Consider the following 21,011-nt stretch of genomic DNA (forward strand, 5'->3'; position numbering starts at 1 on the left):
AAAATTGGTTCCACCTTTCCAAGCAGCGACATTAGTGATGTTTACACATGAAGTCTTTCAGGGCAGGACATTCATTTGACAAAAATGTGTTTTTACACTATGGTAGTGCTACTTTTACTTCAGGAGAGGTTCTGACTACTTCTTTCACCACTGCTATTAGGTAACAATAAAAGTAATTTACTCCGAGAAGGATCTCCTCTTATAGGAACAGTGTGATTTTTTGCTGAATACACTCACTCCCTTGCCTCAATCTGCCTACCAGCACCTGTAAAGTGTAACAACAAGGCGTTATGGCCGGGCACAGTGATCTCCTAGAAGCTGTGCTGGTTGCCTGTCAGCCTCAAAGTGACAACAGGGTCTTTGGGGAGGTTTCTGCACCCGGCCTAGAGCCCCATAACAGCTCAAAATGCCATTTTTCTAACACCTTTTCTCAGCCACCTCATGTTATTTCCCCTGTAACTTACACGTTTTGAGAGATAAAGGACTGTGACATACACTACACAGTCCTGCTTCAGGGCTATAAGCTGCTGGAAACATATTTGGAGGCCTTTTTCAAACCTCCACGTCTTCCTCTTCTGAGTGTGTGAAATAATATCTAGACCACAGAAAACAATAAGCTTCTGCACGGAAACCCATTGTGGCACTCAGAGTAACAGTGACAGTAAACCTTTGCTCTATTGATGATATTTCTGTGGAATCGAATTGGTTGTGACACGAGGAAGAGTTCAGTTTGAGGGCGTCCCGTAAACAGCTTCCATGGAGGTGATAAATGCTACATTATTGGATGAGGAAATTGTTTTTTTTTTCTTTTATGATCGGATCAGGTTAGTGTCCGCCTTGGAAACACTGAATCAGTCTCACCCTGTTCTATGTGTTCTAGTGGCCGCAAGATGTAGGTCTGCAGTTCCAGGTAGCACTCAGTATTGAGGCTCGGGGGGGTGAAGAAAAGCTGTCAGAAAGTAGGACAGCGAGGGGAGGAGGGCAGGTTGTGGACGCGCACTTCACTCTTTGTAGCCTTTGATCCAGACCACGGTGGCTTAGCTTCACATGCTCTCCGTCTGGCCCCGTACTCGGCAGTGGCCTATAAATACCTGGCACGTCTGCGCAGGCCAGGTAACCTCAATACCCACCGACACACTGAGACGCAAAGCCTTCACACGGAGGTGCCTGCGAGCGGAATTGCTGTTTGCAAGATTCTGCCAATCAACGACGCAGCGGCAAAGGAGGACGGATGCGCAGCATCTACAATGAGAGTAGCGTGAACGGAATCGATCATTAAACGAGAGGTCAGACCATGTAGAATAACGATGGGGCAAATGAAATGATCATAGCAATATTTTTGTTCTGTTATTTGCAGTTGAAAAGACTCAAGAGAATCCATTCCATCAACATTTTCCTCTGGAGGCTTTTCACTGTAGGACCACCTGCGGTGTTTATTTGCTCCAGTCTCGATGGGAGGCTCCCTTTGAACTGGCATGGGGCAAGGATGTATAACACACTCGCGCGCACACACAGTAGCCCGAAAGCGAGCGCACGCATTTCCCACACACACACAGTTTTCCTTAAACGGCACCTTTTTTTTTACGTCTCTATTTCTTTCTGTGTCGCGTTCACACACACATTTCCACTTCCAGGGGTTGGGGGCCCGTTCACAGGAAGACGGGGGGGGCACTCAATACAGCCTATGACAGGACAACACAAAGACAAGCTCAGGAAAGAAGGGGGAAGTCCATATCTTGTGGTTTTCGCACATGCACACACACAAACACACTTGCGAACACACACAGAATATAGGTCTTGGCAGGCTCGTCGGGCCCCGCGAGGCCTCGGTGAGAAAATACAACACACCAGGGGAGGTAGTTTTGTTTTTTGGACGGCATGAGGAGCACATCTGCCAGTGTGCAGGCATATACAAACACACACATACATGATTGCACTGGTGTTAATGCGCCATTACACCTGAAGCTAAATTTGAATACATCCACACACTTGCACAGAGAGAAAAGGCTCCAGAGGGGCCCCGCGGTGACCGTTTCCTCTTCCTGTTTCCTGCTGCTTACTGAGACTTGAGATGAGTCAGTCCTCAGGGGAGTCACTGCTAGCACGCACACACACACACACACACACACACACACACACACACACACACACACACACACACACACACACAAAAAGGTACTTTCTTGTTCACATTTAAAAGGTCCATGCAACATTTTAAATGTCAGAGATTCCCTATCAAAGCACTTCTACCTTTCCATATGACGGCTGTAAACACGTGGTGGAGACGGCTGCAAACTGTCTCACTGCAGCCACACCGGTGCCAATATTTCTTAAATTTCAAAGCTTGTTTCCCAGCATAGAGAGGTCGTTTCCAAATGCGTCTCATTCTCAATCTTTTTTTTCTATCTGATATTGTTGGTTATATGAACACTTTGTTTCAACATGGCTGCAACATTCTCAAATCAGTCCCACTCAAACTGCAGGCAGTCAAAGCCAGTCTGAGCCCTTATTGATTGGAAATTCATGTCTAAACATCATTCATTTAGCTATTGTGCATAAGTGAGAAAACATGAGAGATGCAGGAAAATACCTTATTTGTGGCCAATGCAAGCGGTCCAAACAGACATGCTTAAGCTACGCTCATTCTTTTCATAGCTCTCAGTGTTTCCTGCAAGCTGTTAGCACTAAAATGGTCGCTAGTAATTAAAGATTCCTTTGTTGTATCGTGATCGTGATTTTTTTTAAAGGCTGTAGCAATGTGACATTTATGCTAATGACCATTGATTTCACTGGCTGTAACGTCAGCATTTACTCAGCAGCTCTCATGTTAATTCTGCAAGCTGATGAGAACAAAAAATAACTTGGACTTGTTAGTCAAGCTAGACATGTTTTCATGGAAGAAAAGTAGGCCAATTGCCAGGTAGCTAGCTAGCATGTAGCTCGGTGCTGTAGGCCCTGTTTGCCTAGTTTGAATGACAAATTTGACAGTTTAAAATTAATTGCTGAAGTAAAATTTCAGGCTCACAATGTCATTGTTTTAAGCTCATCGACCTTAAAGGCGTGAATAAAGACTCAAGGATTCAGGGCTGTGAAGTAGCAACCGTCAGTCTATGAAGCTAATGTTACCTTAAGCAGCTATAGCGTCGAACTGTTATTAGCAGTCATCTATCTATCTATCGATCTATCTATCTATCTATGTATGTATATATGTGTGTGTATGTATATATATGTGTATATATATATATATATATATATATATATATATATATATATATATATATATATATACACACACACACACACATATATATATATATATATATATATATATATATATATATATATATATATATATATATATATATATATATATATATATATATAGATATATATATATATATATATATATATATATATATATATATATATATACACATACATACATACATGAGTGCTGAAGCGATTTTTTTATTTCTCTTGTAGAAAGTTAGCATCACTCAGGTTCACTCATCAAAAAGCCTGTGAGATATTCTTGGATTTTGGTATATTGCTGAAAATAAGCAAACTACTTCTGTGGTCTCCATTAGCCACTTGTTAGCAGTGGCGTTTTTAAGGCACATGAGCACTCTAATTAAATTGTGGTATATTTAATGATGTAATTTATGTCATAAAGCAAAACATGTAAATATCTAATCCTGTGGTAACCACAGACCTTATTCAAGGCATTTAACCTAAAACTAATTAAAAAAAACTCAGACTTTGATAACAGGGAACCAGATGCCAACTGATCTCCAGGGTTTAGGACTACAAACTACACACCACTCTATAGCACAGGGCCCTTTGGAACTTCTGTGTTGCGTTTGAAGTCGCTCCGTTATCCGAGTCTCTACGGACATGACGCCCCCTAGAGACACCACGTTACAATCCACTCATATATGGCCAATGGAAAACTGATTAACACATGTAAATTACTCCAAATAGTCACACAGAGCCCCTAATAGCCACAATTACATTGAATTCATTCATGAAGTAATAGGCTACTAAGAGTACCACTAATGTAATAGCTTAAATAACAGCTACAGCTAATTTTCCTTAGAACAAGGTAAGTTTATTCAGTCAACTTTTTGATAATTATTTGATCAGATGTTCACCAACATACCACAGATCAGAACAGTAGCAATGGAGGAGACCAGGGCTAAAAGGTGGGGGAAACAATAAAACCCAGGTTTGGTCTCAGGCAAACAGACAAAAGCCAGTGTAGAAATGGCATAAAAAAAACATGACGCTCATCTGTTGCACCTATGCTCATCTTTGTGGTCCAGCAAAGTTAAGAACCCAGACCTATGGTGACAGTGTACACCACACTGAGGGGCCTGTCGAATCCACAAAACATACAGTAGCTGTTACATTCATAACCAAAGTGCTTGCCACGACTAGCCTACTTTCCGCCTTTTGTAGAACTGTGTATTCATGTGTGTACGCAACACACACAGGCCTTTGGTTTCCACATGAACTATCCCCACAACTGAGGAGACCTGGAGGGTTGCTGCTCACAGCTCAGGCATCAGTGCACTCACACTGGGATCAAACAGATGTCCGCAATCATTGAAGACGTTTCTGACACCCTGAGACAATCAAAGAGTCCACCCGTCTCTGCAGCCGGCACACGCAGGGAGGCTCAGAGCACTCCGGCCGAGCAATCTGCAGCGAGCGCGGCGTCGTGTGTGTGTGCGCGTATGCGCTCTCTGAACGCGCGCGCGTGCAAATTCACGCTCGAGGAAAGCCAGTTGATATGAAACGTGGGATTTCCAGTGGAAGCTGCTGTCATGCAGTCAGTCACCGGGAGACCATGAATTATCCACAGCCGCTTTCAGCACAGCAGCTTTAGAGCGGGTTCCATCAAATTGTTCAGGGGCAAAACTCCAAATGCATCGCGGGCGAAAAGCAAGTGAAGCATGGAGGCTTTCACAAACACAGCACGAGCACTGGAAGTCAAGGCACAGGCACAGTGTGATTTATTTATTTTTTTCATTTAAATTTTCCTTTTTTTTTTTTTAGAGTAAACATTTCTACAGTAACCAGACAATGGAGACTTCTCTACAGTGCTGACTGGAACTCGGGCGACAACACGGCTCATGTTCAATCGCAGGAAGAAGTACACAGGTTTGATTGCGAGCTTTGACTCTTTACCTCTCCTTAACCTCAGCTTCCTTTCACAGTCCAAACAAATCTGTGTCACGGTGGATCACAGACTCTCAAACACACAGAGACACGACTGTCAGCACTGCAAAATCTGAACTCTGCTCACACATACTGTGACTTCCTCAGTCGAGGTACGTGTTTGCAGAAGACGCCTCTGTGGCACCGATCACAGAGCTCCAGGGTGTAGCTGTTTCGGTCGCACATGTGCCCAAAAGGTTGTTCATTGGTCACACCGGTGCACTGGAAATTTACCGGCTCTGCTTTGGTTTTATGTAGCCTGAAGAAATCTTTTTTTGGGGTTGTTGCAAATTGCTGTGTCTGCTGTGATCTTTAAGTGCACCTTTTTTATTCCCGTTTGCAAACATTAAGAAATTATATCAAAATGTTTTAACAGGGGTTTCGAAGTCAACAATCAAACAGTAGGACTACAAAACAATGCAGATGGGATCGAAATCTCCATTCTGTTGTGGAAGACTAATGTTTTTATTAGCATTTGCATGAAATCGTACTCATAGATACCAGCCACCTCAATACGGCAGATTTTATTTCCATGAGAAATGAATTAAAAATGTCTCTAGCTCACAATGTTAAAGGTCGCTTGAAAGAATCACTGGATCCATCCCTTTATCTGGAACCGCACCTGAAGTCAATAAAGTCTATTCTGGACCAAGACTCAGCCTTTGTCCAAGTTTGGTGGTAATATGATGAGTAGTTCTTGTGTAACCCTGCTGACAAACAGTCATGAGTAAAAACACAACCTCCATTGCAGATATTAAAAAAAATCCTCCCTCACATGTCCGTGTATGGCCCTATATGTTGGGAACGTCACGTTACTCACTTGGCAGCTTTCTCTGACACATCACACCAGATGACACAGTTCCAAAGAAAACTCTGCATCACTTACTTGTTACTAATTACATTGCTGATTGCTGACAGTGGGTTTGGGAAGTGGCTGTGACTGGCTGGATGACCGATCAGCCCTCCTCGCTTGACCGCTTGACCAGCGGGTTTTCAAGTATGGGAAACCCATTCTCTGCAGTTCTGCTGTTGTATATCATGGTTTCGTTTCAACAATGACTGACTCGGGTGTAAAGCGCAGGTGTCACAATACCCTAAAAACCTGTGCGTTTGCAAAACCTTGTCACTGAAATGCAGCCAGTGTCGCCGTCAGTGTTTTACACCTGCGTTTGACAAGTCACACTGTCTAACAGAGAAAGCGTTTGCTGTGCAGCCATCTGCCAAGAAAATCCGGCTAATTGTTTCTGCATCTGTACAGCAAAGCAAACAAACCTGCCGTGCACGGCGGCAGCAGTCCTGACCGACGTGGGCTGACGCAGGCCACGCTCGTGTGCCAGAAACGGCGCGATCTTACATATTGTCAGGAATTTCCTTTTGTATTTGTGTCTTTCGTTGTGTTCTCTGAGGACAGAAAAAGCAATTGAGACGGCGTTCGGTCTGTGATGGGAAATAAAGGGTCTGCGGCGCAAGTCAGGTTAATGAATGTGTTCTAGGAGGGTTCACAGCTCCCGAGGCTGACGCTTTAATTGCAGGTTTAACCGATTGACACCTACGGAGCTGGAAAGTCAAACCCCCTACACTAAAGACTTCTCTCATTATCCCCTTTATAGTCGCACTGGTCTGGGAGGAGCCTCCATCATATTCAGGTGGGGAGAGGTTTTTTTTTTTTAATCAAAGACCAAAATGAAACCGGTAAATTGAACATTTACTAGTCCTAAAGGCTACTGCTAAACCCCTGCCTCCGTAACAATCGTGTGTTTCTGCAGCAGAGCCATGCAGTAGAAAAAGACACCCCGAGTGTCCATTAGCACGTAGCAGACATCTGATATCTAACCACACAGATCTGCCTCAGAGAGCACGGCTGAAGGACAAAGGGAAGAGACGGAGAGGGAGAGGTGATTGGGGGGGGGGGGGATGTGTGTCAGGAGATGCATCAGCCTTTAGTGGGCTTCCACAGTTAAATTTATCACAGTCAACTGAGTAGAGAGACACTAATCAATAAAAACCCTCTCCGTCCTCGCGCTCCCCTCCCCCTGTCTGTCATGTCCCACCCCCCACCAAAAAAAAAAAAAAAAAACCCCATAATCAGCATCTTCATCCACCTAAAAATGCTGAAGAGCAAGTGGTGGTGGAGGATGGTCATGGAGACACTGACATTGTCTTCACATGCAGAGCTCCACCCTGCCTCTTCATGAAGCCAGAATCAAACGCGCTCTTGCTGGTGAGAACGCTGCCACGAGCCTCGTTCGTTTTGTACTTTACTGTATGAACGAGTTCAAATTAAAAGGCAGAGTTAAACCCACAGAGCCCTGTGCTCGCGGATCAGTGTTGAGGTAGGGTTTACTGTAACAGACCTACATCAGAACAAGTGTAGGCTCAGGCGGTGGGAGGAACGCTCAAATCTTTCTGCGTCTGATGACTGAAACTGTCGCGGCGTCGAGTAAACACGGGGCGATTTCAACTGCAGATGGGTGAGCAGAGCGCAGCTGCGAAATCAGGAGCGCGCCACATCAATCTCTTGTCGCCGGTTTATTTACATTGCAGGTGTGGAATCTCCCGGGCCGTCTGAAGGAAGCTGCGGCGTGGCAGCGTTTGCATAAACGTAGCCGATGAGCTGAGGGTCACTTAACGGTATAGAATCCACCCAGACCACAGGGCTTGTCTATCATCCAGATGTATACTGTAGGGTCTCTAAAAATAGCTTTCATGTGAAACTTATGGCCTTAAAATAAAGGAACAATTTCACAAAACAATAGGAAAGTATTTAAATGAATAGTTAGAGACGTTGGGAAAGAGGCTTATTTGCTTTCACGCCATAAATCAGCTAAAAGCATCAATACTATCGAATGATGGGCGCGACTGCCGGAGCGTCCTGTCACTTAATCAGAACCGGTGTCTTCCATGGCAACGGGATGCTCATCATCCTCCTTGGTACGACTGATGTGAGGTATCATTCATTCATACAGATGTGAGATAGACAGTGGGAAACGGCTAGCCTGGCCGAGTCTAAATGCAACAGGAGCTCAAAAATTAATTAATCTGTCTCGTTTGTTCGGTTCAGGAAATAAAGTAACAGCAATTTGTCATTTTAGGGGGTTATGCGTGGGCTTATTTCCTGGCCGGGAAGCGTATGTCGATGTGAGGTTGCCGAGCAACTACTAGACTCAAATCGTGCGTGTAAATTAGCAGGCCTAAGCATTAGGAGTGTTGTTGGGTGTATTTTTGTTATATTCAACAGATCCAAGAAGCTGTTTCTACCTTTATCAAATCTTTATGCTACGGTTAGTTGTGCTTCACATCAGCACAGAAATATAACAGAGTAGTATAAATCTCATTTAACCGCCGGCGAGAAGGGAAATGAGCATATTTCCCAAAACAGCAATTAACAGTTAAGATTAGTTTTGAAATGAGCGTAGATCCATTTCTAGAACCGAAAAAGGCATCTTACCTTAATTCACTTTCAGCTGCTTTTGAATATAAATTGCTTTATTTATTCCGAAGACTTCGGTGTTACACTCATTTGGATTTTTATTATTTTAACTGTCTATCAACATTTGTATCCAAGCTCTCCTGTTTGTGTTTCTTGCTATCTAGGATCTTTTGTCTGTCCTCTTACACTTGGTCGTATTGTAATTGAGGTCTCCACCTGAACGTATCTTGGTTGGATGGATGGAAGGATGAATGAATGAATGAATGAATGAATGAATGGATTGATGATGGCCCCTATTACTTTTCTATTTTTTTATGCCTAAACAAAAAAGAAAAGAAAAAAACACGTGGCCAAAGTATCTTATTTAATTCTATTGTACTAGTTACATTGTGCGTTTACTAGGTAAGAAACGGTTTGCCACTGTTTGAGGTGGTCCGGTGAGATCCTCCGTCACCATCATTTAATGGGTCAGTCCGCGACGCTCACTTTTTCCAAATACTGAGCATCATGTGATTGTGAGGACGGAAAGCTCCTGTCAGCACATTGATGCTATTTTGAAACGAGCTGATTCAAGACGACTGGAGTTAGCAGTAAAATAGAAGTGAGACCGTGAGTCATTCACTCTCATGATGATGGCAGCTTTTCAGGACATATTGTCCCACGGGATCAGAGGCTACCGGGGTTATTTCAGCAGAGCTTTATACTCGTTTCCCTTCAGTCAAACTAGTTTTATATTTGATCTCCACCATCAAATCAGGGCTACAACTGCGATTATTTCCACGATTAATCGATCAGTTGTGTGGTCTAAAAAAGTGTTGGAAAATGTTGATCAGTGTTTTCCAAAGCCCAGCGGACGTCCTCAAATGTCTTGTTTTGTCCACAACCAAGATATTTTCAGTTTACTCTCATGGAAGACTAAAGAAACCAGAAAATGTTCGCATTTAAAGGAGACGTGGTCATTTTTAGGTTCATACGTTTATTCGGGGTTACTACTAGAATAGTTTTATATGCTTTAACGTTAACACGTCTCTAAGCCCGCCCCTCCCAAATACCGTGTCTGCTCCGATTGGTCAGCTCACACGCACAACCATCGATCAAAACAACAGAGCTGCTGCGCTAAATCGGCTCTTAAGTGCCAAAATTGGACAAATGTGTGACATGGTGATGTCACGTGGTGATGTCACAAAGGCCGAGCAACCGACAAGGCGTTTCAGGCACTTCAGGAGCAGTGTTTTCTGTGGGAGAGAACGGCTTCTGTTGGTGAGCTTTCTAACTTTTCAGACCAAACACGGAAAATAAAATGAAACAGCATAAAAGGTCTACTTTAAGAAGATGGAATCAGAGCATTTTGACATTTTATCTTTGAAAACTGGTGAGCAATTTATTTAATATATGACAACTAATCAATACACCGTTGCAGCCCTACAATCGAAATGCAACCAAAAGCCCTCGCAGACCAAAAATAAGACGGCAAGAGGATATCATAACTATCAATATCGTGCTGCTCTCTCACCCTTCCTCTCTCTGCCAGGTGTGTATCAGTGTGTGCGTGTGTGTGTGTGTGTGTGTGTGTGCACAGTCAACTTTCTCTTATCCCTACAGACCCCACAACCCTGTGTGTCTGCAAGGCAGATGTGCAAACCAGATGTTCCTGCACCAGGGGGGAAAGAGCTACAGACAGACCTGCCGTACTTATCTGTTTTCCTGGTTTTGCAGTGTTGCCCGGCCACAGTTTGAATCCACAACGAGTGAAAGGGCTTTAGTCAGACACATCAGCGTTATGAAAAAAAATTCAAACACACAACCTTTTTACATCTCCTCCTTTTGAGTCTGGTCGGGTTTTCTAAGACCGGGTTCTCGTGGGGGACCCCTCCTTTACTGCTGGATTCCTTCCCAGCTTTTAAAATAGAGGAGTGAAGAGGAATGTTCAGGCCGTACGGCTGTAAGGTTGTCTCATGTGAGTTCAGCTCGAAACATGTCCGGTGTGACGGCATGTTTTCTCACACGCACTCCATCAAGATTAGCGCACAAACTTTAAAACAAACCAGGGCCCTGGTTAATGTTTTATTCAGTAGCGGTCCGGCAGCTATTTTTAAAACAAACAGGGAAAAAAAAAGATCCTGGACCTGCAGGTGAGTGGCAGCTTCGCCCGTTCCCCTCCTCTCCTCACTCCATTAGCCTCTGCAGAGCCAGCCAACCGAGGATTTACGGGGCCGGCTCGCTGTCTAATTTTCAGATGTTAAATTCACTCTGGGCAGTGTGGGATTCGTTCAAGAGAGTCATCAAAGTGTTGCGCTTGAACAAACTGAAATCACTGAGGGGAAGAGGATGAAATCGGTTGTCGTAAAAAAGGGGAAAAAAAAAAAAAAAAAAGCTGAGAAGGAGCCTGTGCTTGAAAGGGGTTTATCATCTCATCTCAGAGAGAAACCATAAACCTAATTGGACGGAGAAATTCATAGGGCTGTCCCGGATGCCAGTCGGGGGTCTTTGAAGCTTCGATGAGAATTACCTGCAAATATTTGACGCTTCAAAGGGGCGGTGGGAGGCTACTTGGGCAGGGGAACATAATGATTTCATATCGCCATCATGATTGAGACTATATTAGATTTTGGATATCATACCTACCAGCCTCTACACACCCTGCCCTTTGAACTCGCTGTGCACGACCAGAGTCATAGCCACAGCCATAATTGCCACGTTGACATGTTCGTTATGATGATGTTGGGTGCTTTCTTACATGTGAATGAGATGTGAGGTGGTTGGGTATGTTTAACGTTGACAACGATGCGCTGCACTCATGGCACGCAGTCAGTGAGTCGGTTTTATCAGTAGCACAAAGCACACAGGCCCTGACCCACAGAAGTAAAGTAAAGGGACTGACATTCAGCTGCTTAATGATCCCCACAAAGCACACAGCCCCCGAGCCCAACAACAGAGCCACTCCTGTAGCTGCTACCGTTAGCATGGGGCACACTGAGCCGGACAGGGCTGTGGTGGCTAATGTTAGCATAAAGGACACACCCAGAGTTAGCGTCGGCAGAGTAGCCTTTTAGGATGATCATGATGGCTATTTTGTTTGTGTTTACGTGACTGTGGCACTTCAGCATTAAACTGCGTTGTACATGTATTAATCAGTCTAAAAAAGCGAGCGTGCAGCGCGTTGCTGAACGTAGCAAACTAGCAGCTGTGTAGACAGTGTGCATTCATCTGTTTTGGAGGTGTGGCTTTGACAGGTTTTTTTTTTTAGCTTTAGTTAAGGTTTCTACCGTCTCACCAACCCAACAGCTCAACACATGAGAAATACACTTTGCTTTCTTGCCGACTCTGCCCAAACAAAATCCACCTACCGCCGCCTCACTGGTTCACCTAATGAACGCGCTATATTCTACTTGTACGATGTGTAAAAATAAAACAAACAACCAACAAAAAGCCTCCCAGCCAAAACAGTCTGACAGGAACCACACGTGAAGCCACAAACTGCTGTTTATACACCGAGCTAAGCTAACCGGCTTCCTGCTGTAGCTTCGCATATAGTGCACAGACATGAGAGCTGCTGTCCTTCTCATCTTGCTCTCTGCTCAAAAGTGAACAGACATATTTCCACAGAGGTCGAGCGTGACAACCAATCACGCCAAACGCTGCCATCCGTGCACCCCTTCTTGTCTAAAAATCCACGATCTTGTTAATCAAACTGGCCGATGCGACACAGCGTATGTTTTGAGTATAACCCCATAAAACCTCCCGTTCTTGCGAATGTTTATTGAAAATTCATAGAGGGGCTGCGATCTGAAAAGAAAAGCACACCAAAACGCAGAATCACGAGGATGACTCCGTCTACAAAAGTCCCCCTCAGAGCGACGTTTCAGGAGTACGAATAAAGATTTGTGTTTGCATGTCCTAATTAGCTGAGCCATTGTCGGTTTCTTCTGTGGATTTTCAGTGAAAATATTTCCCCACGAAGGCTGAAGAAAGAAACTCGCCAGCGGTCTAAATGTGTTTTAATTAAAGCTGGCTTAGTGACTAGATGACTTAATTTGCTACTTAATTAAGCCCAGCGCAGCGAAAAAAATGAACATTCAAGTGTGAATAAAAAGCTGCTGTTGACCACATCTGAAAACCTTCCTTGTTTTCCCCTCTCTTTTCTTAGTGGTATTTTTTTGTAAGATCTGCGGCGCTTTGTACCGCTGGTGGCTCTTATTTCCATACACATTTTTAATCAGTTGAGCTGAGAGACTGCATTAACATATCTCTTGCAAGTCGAAGCTCCAATTAAGTGAATAGTTTTGCAGATATTGGCTAATTAGTCATCTTACATTTTCAGTTTGTGAAAACACGCTAAAAAATCATCGAGAGCCAGCGTCTGGGGGGAGCGCAGATAATTCCAGCCAATTATGTTCTTATCAATAAACAGATTAGCTGAAATGGTCAGCCGACGAGCAGATGGGGCATTCTGTGAAGACGGAGATAAAGGGTAACTCCACCAATTTCACACATTAATGTGTGCTTACTGGTCTTGAGGAGTACATGCAGAATATGAGAAAGCCTTTTGTGGCTCAAGAAGCAGCTGCATGTTATCTGATAAATCTCCTCTAATGATGTCATGGCTATGTTGCATCGTGGGTAACCAGGCTCGAAAAAGGAAGAGGAGTGTTTGGCTAAAAGTATGGGGTTATCTCTGATTCTGCTGTATTGATTTTGATCATTTTGTTTTGTGGCAGTCCATGATGAATCCAACAGGGTTTGGCTTACCTGCTGACTACATTTCCCATATTGCAACTAGGCTATTGAGTCAGGTCACGAGAGGCAGTTTGTAAGATTACACACAGCTTCCTCTGGAGACACAAAAGGCTTTAGACTCCTTTTTTCTTTAACAGCCTTTTCACTTTGTTTTAGTCTCCAGGACTTGGAACACACTTGTGTGATGTGTAAAATTAGCATAGTTAACACATAACCAGAGGAGTGTGTTTGCCTTCTCAAGGGAAGTTAAAAACGACACGTGTTTTTATAAGTATTTTTTTCAAGTCATCATAAAAAACAGAACAGACTAATGCACCAGGATGTCTTCTTTTTTTTCTCTCCCAACAGTCAGATAAAAAGGCGCCAATACTGGAACCAAATAAGTGAACTGTTCCTTTTTATTAGAAATCAGCGATGTCTATGTCGGTTTCACTTCTTATACAATGGATATGATACTATTCACTTGCATTATCATCGAGATGAAGTCTGTACTGTTTATAGGATGGGGTTTTATTTATGTCAGCTTACTATATTGCCGGCGGTGCCGACAGCTCATCATTCGTTGTGTGTGTGTGCTGACACACAAACACACATCTGAAGCCCCGCGATTGCTGACATCACGTGCACCGAGGCTCAGCAGCAGCGCCCTGTCTCTCCGCTCGAGTCCGCGACTTCTAATTAAACCTCGCGGGGACTTCAGGAGGACTGTCAAAGAGCCGCACACAGTTTCACCGCGAGCAGAGACCGAGAGTATCAAAGTAATGAACCCGAGGCCAGACTTCTAACCCCTAGTAAAAGCCTGCACGCTGAGGCATTTTCACTCTAATGAGGGGAAGTGATTAAACTGCTGGGTCATGCTGCTGACTCCAGCTTCAGCTTCGGGTTTGGCAGTGTGAGGAAAGCCGCGATATGTGAGTGAGGCTCTACCGGCACCTGTAATGCCATCAGCTGATTGATCTAACTAACTGACACTGAAATTGCTGAGAGGATGAACCGAACAAAGATTAATCCAAGAGTTGGCTGAAATATGAAAGTACAGGACAAAAAAAAAAAAGAGGACAGAAACTGCATGAATATCCCAAAAGCTTCATCAACATTTTAAAAATCCAAGTCCAAGATAAAGGAGGTCTTTCACTTATAAATAATTTTGACTGAGCTCCACAGTTTCCACGCGAAGCAAGCACGGGAGCAGATTCGGTGCGGTCCTCGGGGACAGCTGGCGAACACAGCGAGGGGCTGCTGCCTCCGTCTCCTTCTGTGTCACCGAGCAATGCTGTCTTACCTTTCCAAAATCCCTGACGTCGAAGAGGTCGAAGGCCTCGAACAGCTCGCTCTTCTTCATGCCGAAGATCTCGCTGCACGCTGCCAGGAAAGTCCTGATATTCTTCAGGCACAGGAACTGTGTGGGGAAGACAGGAAAGGATCAACTGTGAGCGAGGCGCCAAGAAATGTACAGGCACCGCGACATGCACAAACGTCACCGTGTGTTATCATTTCCCACTTTCATTTTCAAAGAGCTGTGTGTTAATTTTTCTTTTTTTAATGTCACCGGACGGGCTCGGATTCTTCTGCTTTTCCAAACCGGCCTCACTCTGGCTGTCTAATGAGGACGTGCGGCTGAGGAGCTGCTAGACACAATGGAGGAGCGCGGCTCTAAAAAATAGATGAATCAGTGTTTACAGGCGCCATGAGAGCATCTTGTTTCATTAATATGATGTATTTCCTGTTGAAATGGGACAGCCCGAGTGGTGCATAATTAGAAAGGGATAATTCAACCGTGCAGGGAGAGAGAGGCAGAGATCTTATTTACTCCTGCTGGTACAGCATGATGTTACCACTTACAGTAGACACTGTACAGCAGAACAAATCAAACGTCCGCCTTTCATCTGACATTATTTTAACATTTTAGCATGAATTTTAGTTTCCGAGCGCTAAATGACCCTGTGTTTGGATTTTAGGTCGATTCACTTTGACTTTCTGTAGGCGAAACTCATTCGTGCCGTGTGAGATATCACTGCTCATTTCTGCTGAACAGTTGTTAGCATGTTACCGCTGTCATTATGAGCATGCTAGCGTATTCATGCATTCAAGCATTTAGTGTAAAGCATCACTTTACCGCGAGCGTGACCGTAGATCACCACATTCCTACACATGTTTGGCATTTCCATATAACTTTATTGCTTCTACTCAACATTCTGAAGTTAATACTGATTGCGGAGTGCAATGTCTGTAGAAAAATGACACCATCCACGTACAGATTTTGGTGTCTTATAAACCTCGCTTTCACTATGCTATGCAGTCTGCCGCCGGGCTGGATTTTTTTCAGGCAAAATTGAAGGAAAAATGATGGAGGAAACGTGTCCGCCATCGTGCAACCGAAACAGCAGGAGGCACTGTTTACCCCGGGCACTAACCCCAGGTAACGGTGACACAACTGGAATATCTGCGGTAACTCTACACTCATGCAAAAGAAAAAGAACCCTGCAAAGAGGGCGACGTTGAAAGGTAAGGTCTAGGTAAAACAAGATTAAAACAGACTGGCATTCACCCATTGGAGAGTGCTCCGGTGCTGTGTCAAAGACTGTTCCCAAACTGATGTGTGCCAACCCCCCTTAACAAGTTTTTTCTACTAGATCAGTTAGCGGCAAAAACTTCCCACTTATAAATAAAACTGAGGCTGAGATCAGGGTTTCTCGGTCATATTACTATTCTTATGATGTTTTTTTGCTTTGGACAGTAGCCAGGCTGCTAACTGTAGCCATGTCGCTAATGCTGTCTCGGCAAAAGCGCACCTACAGTGATACCACAGGGTATACCGCTGGAAGGGGGGACATTATCTGTTTACATGTAGGCAGATAGTTCAAGCGGGAATAGACATTTGTAATAATCTAACCGATGCGTCAGAGTTTTCCATAAAAGACCAAAACGACCAAATCATAATTGTGAATGTAAAAGCAGAAAAAATAGAGAAAATTCTCTTGTCTGTTGTGGTAAATAATGTGTCTGAATTCAATTTTATGTTCGGTGAGGCAGAGGCTAACAAGGTTGTTGCCGACAATAAAGTGACGTAACAAAAGGTCAGGAAGCTCTCATTTTTATACACTGCGAGCTTAATTGCAGCTGAGGGTGAACCTTGACCCATGGAAATTGAATCAAACAATCAATAAGTTACTCCTCTAATAAACAAGGTCGTTTACCGGGGGACGCAAGTGTTTTCTGCCTAGTCTGCAAACTAAATCTTTCACTAATGATGTTAATGGGGCTTCATCAAGGAACGATTTATCCAAATTATGCAGCAGTTAGCCCCGAACGCTGCCGAGGACGCCAATAAAACCGAGAGAACTGAGTGGCGGGAGAGGCCAGGGTACAAGAGTTGTCTGTAGGTTCACTCTCTTTATGAAGACTGAAAGTGACGGCGAGTGAACGGGAGAGTGTCAGCGTGATGACGTAACCCATGTGGCACATCATTTTTCCACTACTATGACCTCATCCTCAAATGAGCATTATACTCTATTATTATGTCACACTGAAAACTGCCATTGTTGATCACTGTTGAGCATTTGAGACGCAGCGTAGGGTTCAAAGCTGCTCTTTCGTCAGTTCTTGTTTTAGCCCAGCATGTTCATTTCCACGAGCAGATCATCACACATGGCACGGGGTAATGTGGCTTAAGTTATGCACGCACGGCGGAGCGGGTACGTAGTTACATCAGTGTCAATATTGACGGGCAGGCTGCAAAGACAACTGAAAAATCCGACCCGGCACAGAGGCACAGCACAAGATCAACAGTCTGGGTTTTCGGCTTGTGAGTTTTGAGCAGCGAGGCGTTATGGCTGCACCGGTACAATGGACCGGCATGCCAAAACGAACAACTGAAAACAGTGGAATGTCGCACACACACAGATGGATTTAAGAACCACAACAGCGAAAAAGAAAGAAAAAAAAAAAGAGCATCAAAGTGGCAGCGAAACTGGCAGCTGAACGGGCTCGTTTGCCCTAATTTGAATGCTTATCAGCGCTAAGTGTCAGCTTTGAAAAATGTCACAATATTCCTGGAGTAAGAAGAGAATGTCTCGTCTTTTGATGACAAATGCAGCTTTTTAAAACTGTGCTTATTTGTTTGACATTTTGCTAGGAAGTGAGCTACATTAGCCCATTCCTGTTTCTTAGATAAAAAAAACATAACCCTGTGTCACGCTGTCAATTAACAGACTGTGATCATGTTTGACAACCTTCTGAGAAAATAATCCAGCGTCATCTTGAGAATCACAGGGCTTCAGGAGGAGAGGCAACACCTCCGCCCCTTTTGTGGTACAAAGTGATATCGTATTTGTCTGCAAGGCGCATGTCCGTGCATCAAATATGAAATGCCTCTCTACTCCGATTGAATTAGGCTTTACAGATGGCTTGAGAAAATGAGAGAGAGAGAGAGAAAAAGCCCTCGGCCAGCGAGCTCCAGATAAGAGGCGGCCGGCGAGCAGCGAGTGAATAATATTGAATGTTTACACTTGTACACATCACTTTCTTTTATCAGACAAGCACATCTTGTCCGCCTGGAGTCTCTAGAGAGTCCCAAAGGACCTCAGTATATTATCTAAGGGAAGCAGATTCACGGAGCGCGCACAGAAAAGACAGTGTCTCCGCCGCACTGAGCTGAAGACGGCAGAGGGGGAATTGTATTAACAAGAGTGTAGCAGCATGAGGCAACTAGTAACTGTTCCACTGGCAGCTTTTCTTCTGCATTAGTAACTCTCTGGGGCTCAGGAAGTGAATGGCCTAATTTGAGTGCATGCGTGTGTGTGTGTGTGTGTGTGTATGTGTGTGTGTGTGTGTGTGTGTGTGTGCGCATCTGTATGCATGCGTTGCAGTGTGAGCTGATGTCATTATAGCAAACTAAAATTAAATCAAAATGTCTGTGTAAGTGTTTTGGTCATGTCATTCATGTTCAGAGCTCATCAAAAATAATGAATTTAGAAAGGCATAATAAAAAGTCAGTTGCGCTGTGCTTGGTAAATGACCAGCTGCACAATACTAAACAGCTTCTAAACACACAGTATGTCATTTCTGCAACTATGGGTCTAAATCGTAAGAAAACGTGTCAGTTCGGTGGGATCGTGGGAGCTTTTCATTGTTGAACAGCCAGTATCTGATGAAATGACTACGTGAAAAAGGCGTAAATGTTAACAGACGAGATTATTTAAAGTTTTATCCAGGCTAGGTTAAGTCACAGTTCCGTCTTCGCTCTCGTCGGCCTAATGAAACGCATCGTTTCCTTGAATAAAAAGATGGATTTCTCTGCGTCAAGTATATTGTCTAAATCATTTGCAATAATGTAATAGCTAAACTTCCTAATCAAAAATATAATAAAGGACATCAAAGGTAATTGTGGTCTAGTGTTGGACGAGTAGATCGATTCCACTCTCATGTCCGTATGATAAATATAAAGCTACCGCCAGCAGCCAGTTAGCTTAGCATAGCTTAAACACTGGAAACAGCTAGCCTGGCTGAAGGCAATCTGAAAGTAACACAATCAGTCTACCCGCTCATCTGAAGCTCACTTATCAATACCTCAAATCTTGTTAGTTTAATCTGTACAAAAAGCGAACTGCTAAAATTACGATTTGTGGTTTTTTTCAGATATTGCGTTTTATAAACTTTATTCTGATGGAGAACATTGTCTGTTTTTATCTCTATGTCTTTGCTGTACAGGAAAACAAACAGGATATAATGTGTAAATTAGTTGTAGCTAAGCTAAGATAGCTGTTTCCCCTGGTTTCCAGTCTTTATGGTAGGCTTGTCATGGTCCTGTCGTTTCACTTACATTTTATGTGTGTTCTGTGTGTTTTCTGGGCTTTTGCGGTGTCTTTTCTTCTGTTCCCCTCCTTTGTTTTTGTCTGCTTTCCCTCCACCTGCTTTTTCCTGCTTCACCAGCCAATCCCGTACGTATGGTACATATATCATATATCAGTATATAAGTAAATGAGAAACAAATTGAAGTACAAAAATGTGAAACACAACACAACGGCCCAATATCAGTACCAGCAGTGTTGGTTGGGTTCTAATCATAATCCTGGTATTCATAGGTTTTAGTGAAACGGTACCAAATCCAAGGCAAATATAACCCACGATGTCAGTCTACCTATTTCTGCATTTCAAAGACACCTGCAAATAACCTCATTGTGCAGAATACGGAATTAAGAGCAGATTATGCGCAGACATCTCAGCGGGAAGCTCCAAACACATGTTGACTCACTTTAGATGAAAATGCATGGCTTATACAAGGCCGATGTATGGAGGGCTTAAAAAAATTTTTTAAAAACCCAGCCAGTGCATTTTATGTCTAAGACCAACCATCTGGAATATAAGGGGGGGGGGGGGAATTATTCCTGTAAGACAAGCCATCTCGCCGCTGTGGTTTTGATATGAGCCGGGCCGTGCTCTGTATCCACAATAAGCATCCAGTTTCTGCTTATGCATTCCTTGGTTCAAGTCAAAGCTCCATAGCAACAAGCCGGAGCCTTTTTATGGCCCCTGTGCGTATTGTGGAGCTTAATGAAATCCTGTTCTCGTTCCCTCATAGATCTACACAACGACAGAAAGCCAGAGTGGGCCATCTCGCTGCTTAAACCTTGTTGAGCATCAATTAATGGCAATCAAATGGATGAGTCTCCTGCAGAGGGAATCAAGACCTGCGCAAAGAAAATCTAATTTGGAACCGAAAAAGCTCTTTCTCCGTCCGACTGATGTGTTCAGCGATAGCAGTGTGGGAAAGTAACGAGGGAACCGTGCTTCAAGGGTGGGGGGGGGGGGACAAAATGGCAATAAGACACATGTCTGTCACTTCAAACCCCCCTGCTGGATTACGTAGCTGAGATATTGTGTCAGGAGAGTATGACATAATGTGCACAGGCCCCGGTCTGCCGAGTGCTTTTCAAGACTCATAACCAGCGGGCGACATATCACAATCCAAGAGATCAGGTCACATCAATGTCATGTCGGAGCTTTTGTCAGCTGCGCAGCCAGGAAATGGGAAGGGGGGAACGTAGGCGAGGCTCTGAGGTTAGGGTCATCAAAGCAGACGCCCCCCCAACCGGCCAGACACCCGTCGGCTTACTTATCTTAATGGAATACTGTCAACATAAAGGCCGTGGTCAGCAGCTTTTTTCACTCCAGCAAAATGGCGTGATAACGGATTTCATAGGTCTTCCCTCTCTGGCTTAAGGTGTGCTAAGCTGTGAAATGAGCTGTTTGTCCGGCTGGAGCAGACTCCTGGTTTACAGCGGCACGTGACTGAGAGACACTGACGTACGCCTGACGGTCTTTCCAGTCAGTTTTTCCAGTTGCCTTCCTGACTCCGAATATCCCCTGCTAGCTGGTGACAGTCTCTCTATCACCTCTCCAACGCATCACATTTCCTGTTAGGGGCTTCTCTGTTTTTTCAGGAGTTTGGCCCGATGGTCACCTCCCTCTTTATGTGACTGTCATGAAAATCGCCTGTGCTTCCACGTAGCTCGATGTCGTGCTCCTGCAAATCTTTTTTCAGTTTGAGTGCCTGTAGATGACAAGATTTATCTCCAAGTGAGAAAGAAAATAAGAACTTGTAGCTTTTGGCTAAAATTTATGG

The 21,011-nt window shown here is 44.0% G+C and overlaps 1 protein-coding gene across 2 annotated transcripts in view; it reads right to left on the reverse strand.

The window, feature by feature from the left end:
- vav3a (vav 3 guanine nucleotide exchange factor a) overlaps positions 1-21,011 on the reverse strand; it is a 107,239-nt gene that overhangs the window by 74,466 nt on the left and 11,762 nt on the right. For both annotated transcript variants that reach the window (XM_030397940.1, XM_030397942.1), the window contains exon 2: positions 14,670-14,786. In XM_030397940.1, the coding sequence (XP_030253800.1) occupies positions 14,670-14,786 (117 nt within the window). The remainder of the gene's footprint in view (positions 1-14,669; positions 14,787-21,011) is intronic.

The sequence above is a fragment of the Sparus aurata genome, chromosome 19 (assembly GCF_900880675.1).
Source record: "Sparus aurata chromosome 19, fSpaAur1.1, whole genome shotgun sequence".
In the NCBI taxonomy this organism is placed as follows: domain Eukaryota; kingdom Metazoa; phylum Chordata; class Actinopteri; order Spariformes; family Sparidae; genus Sparus; species Sparus aurata.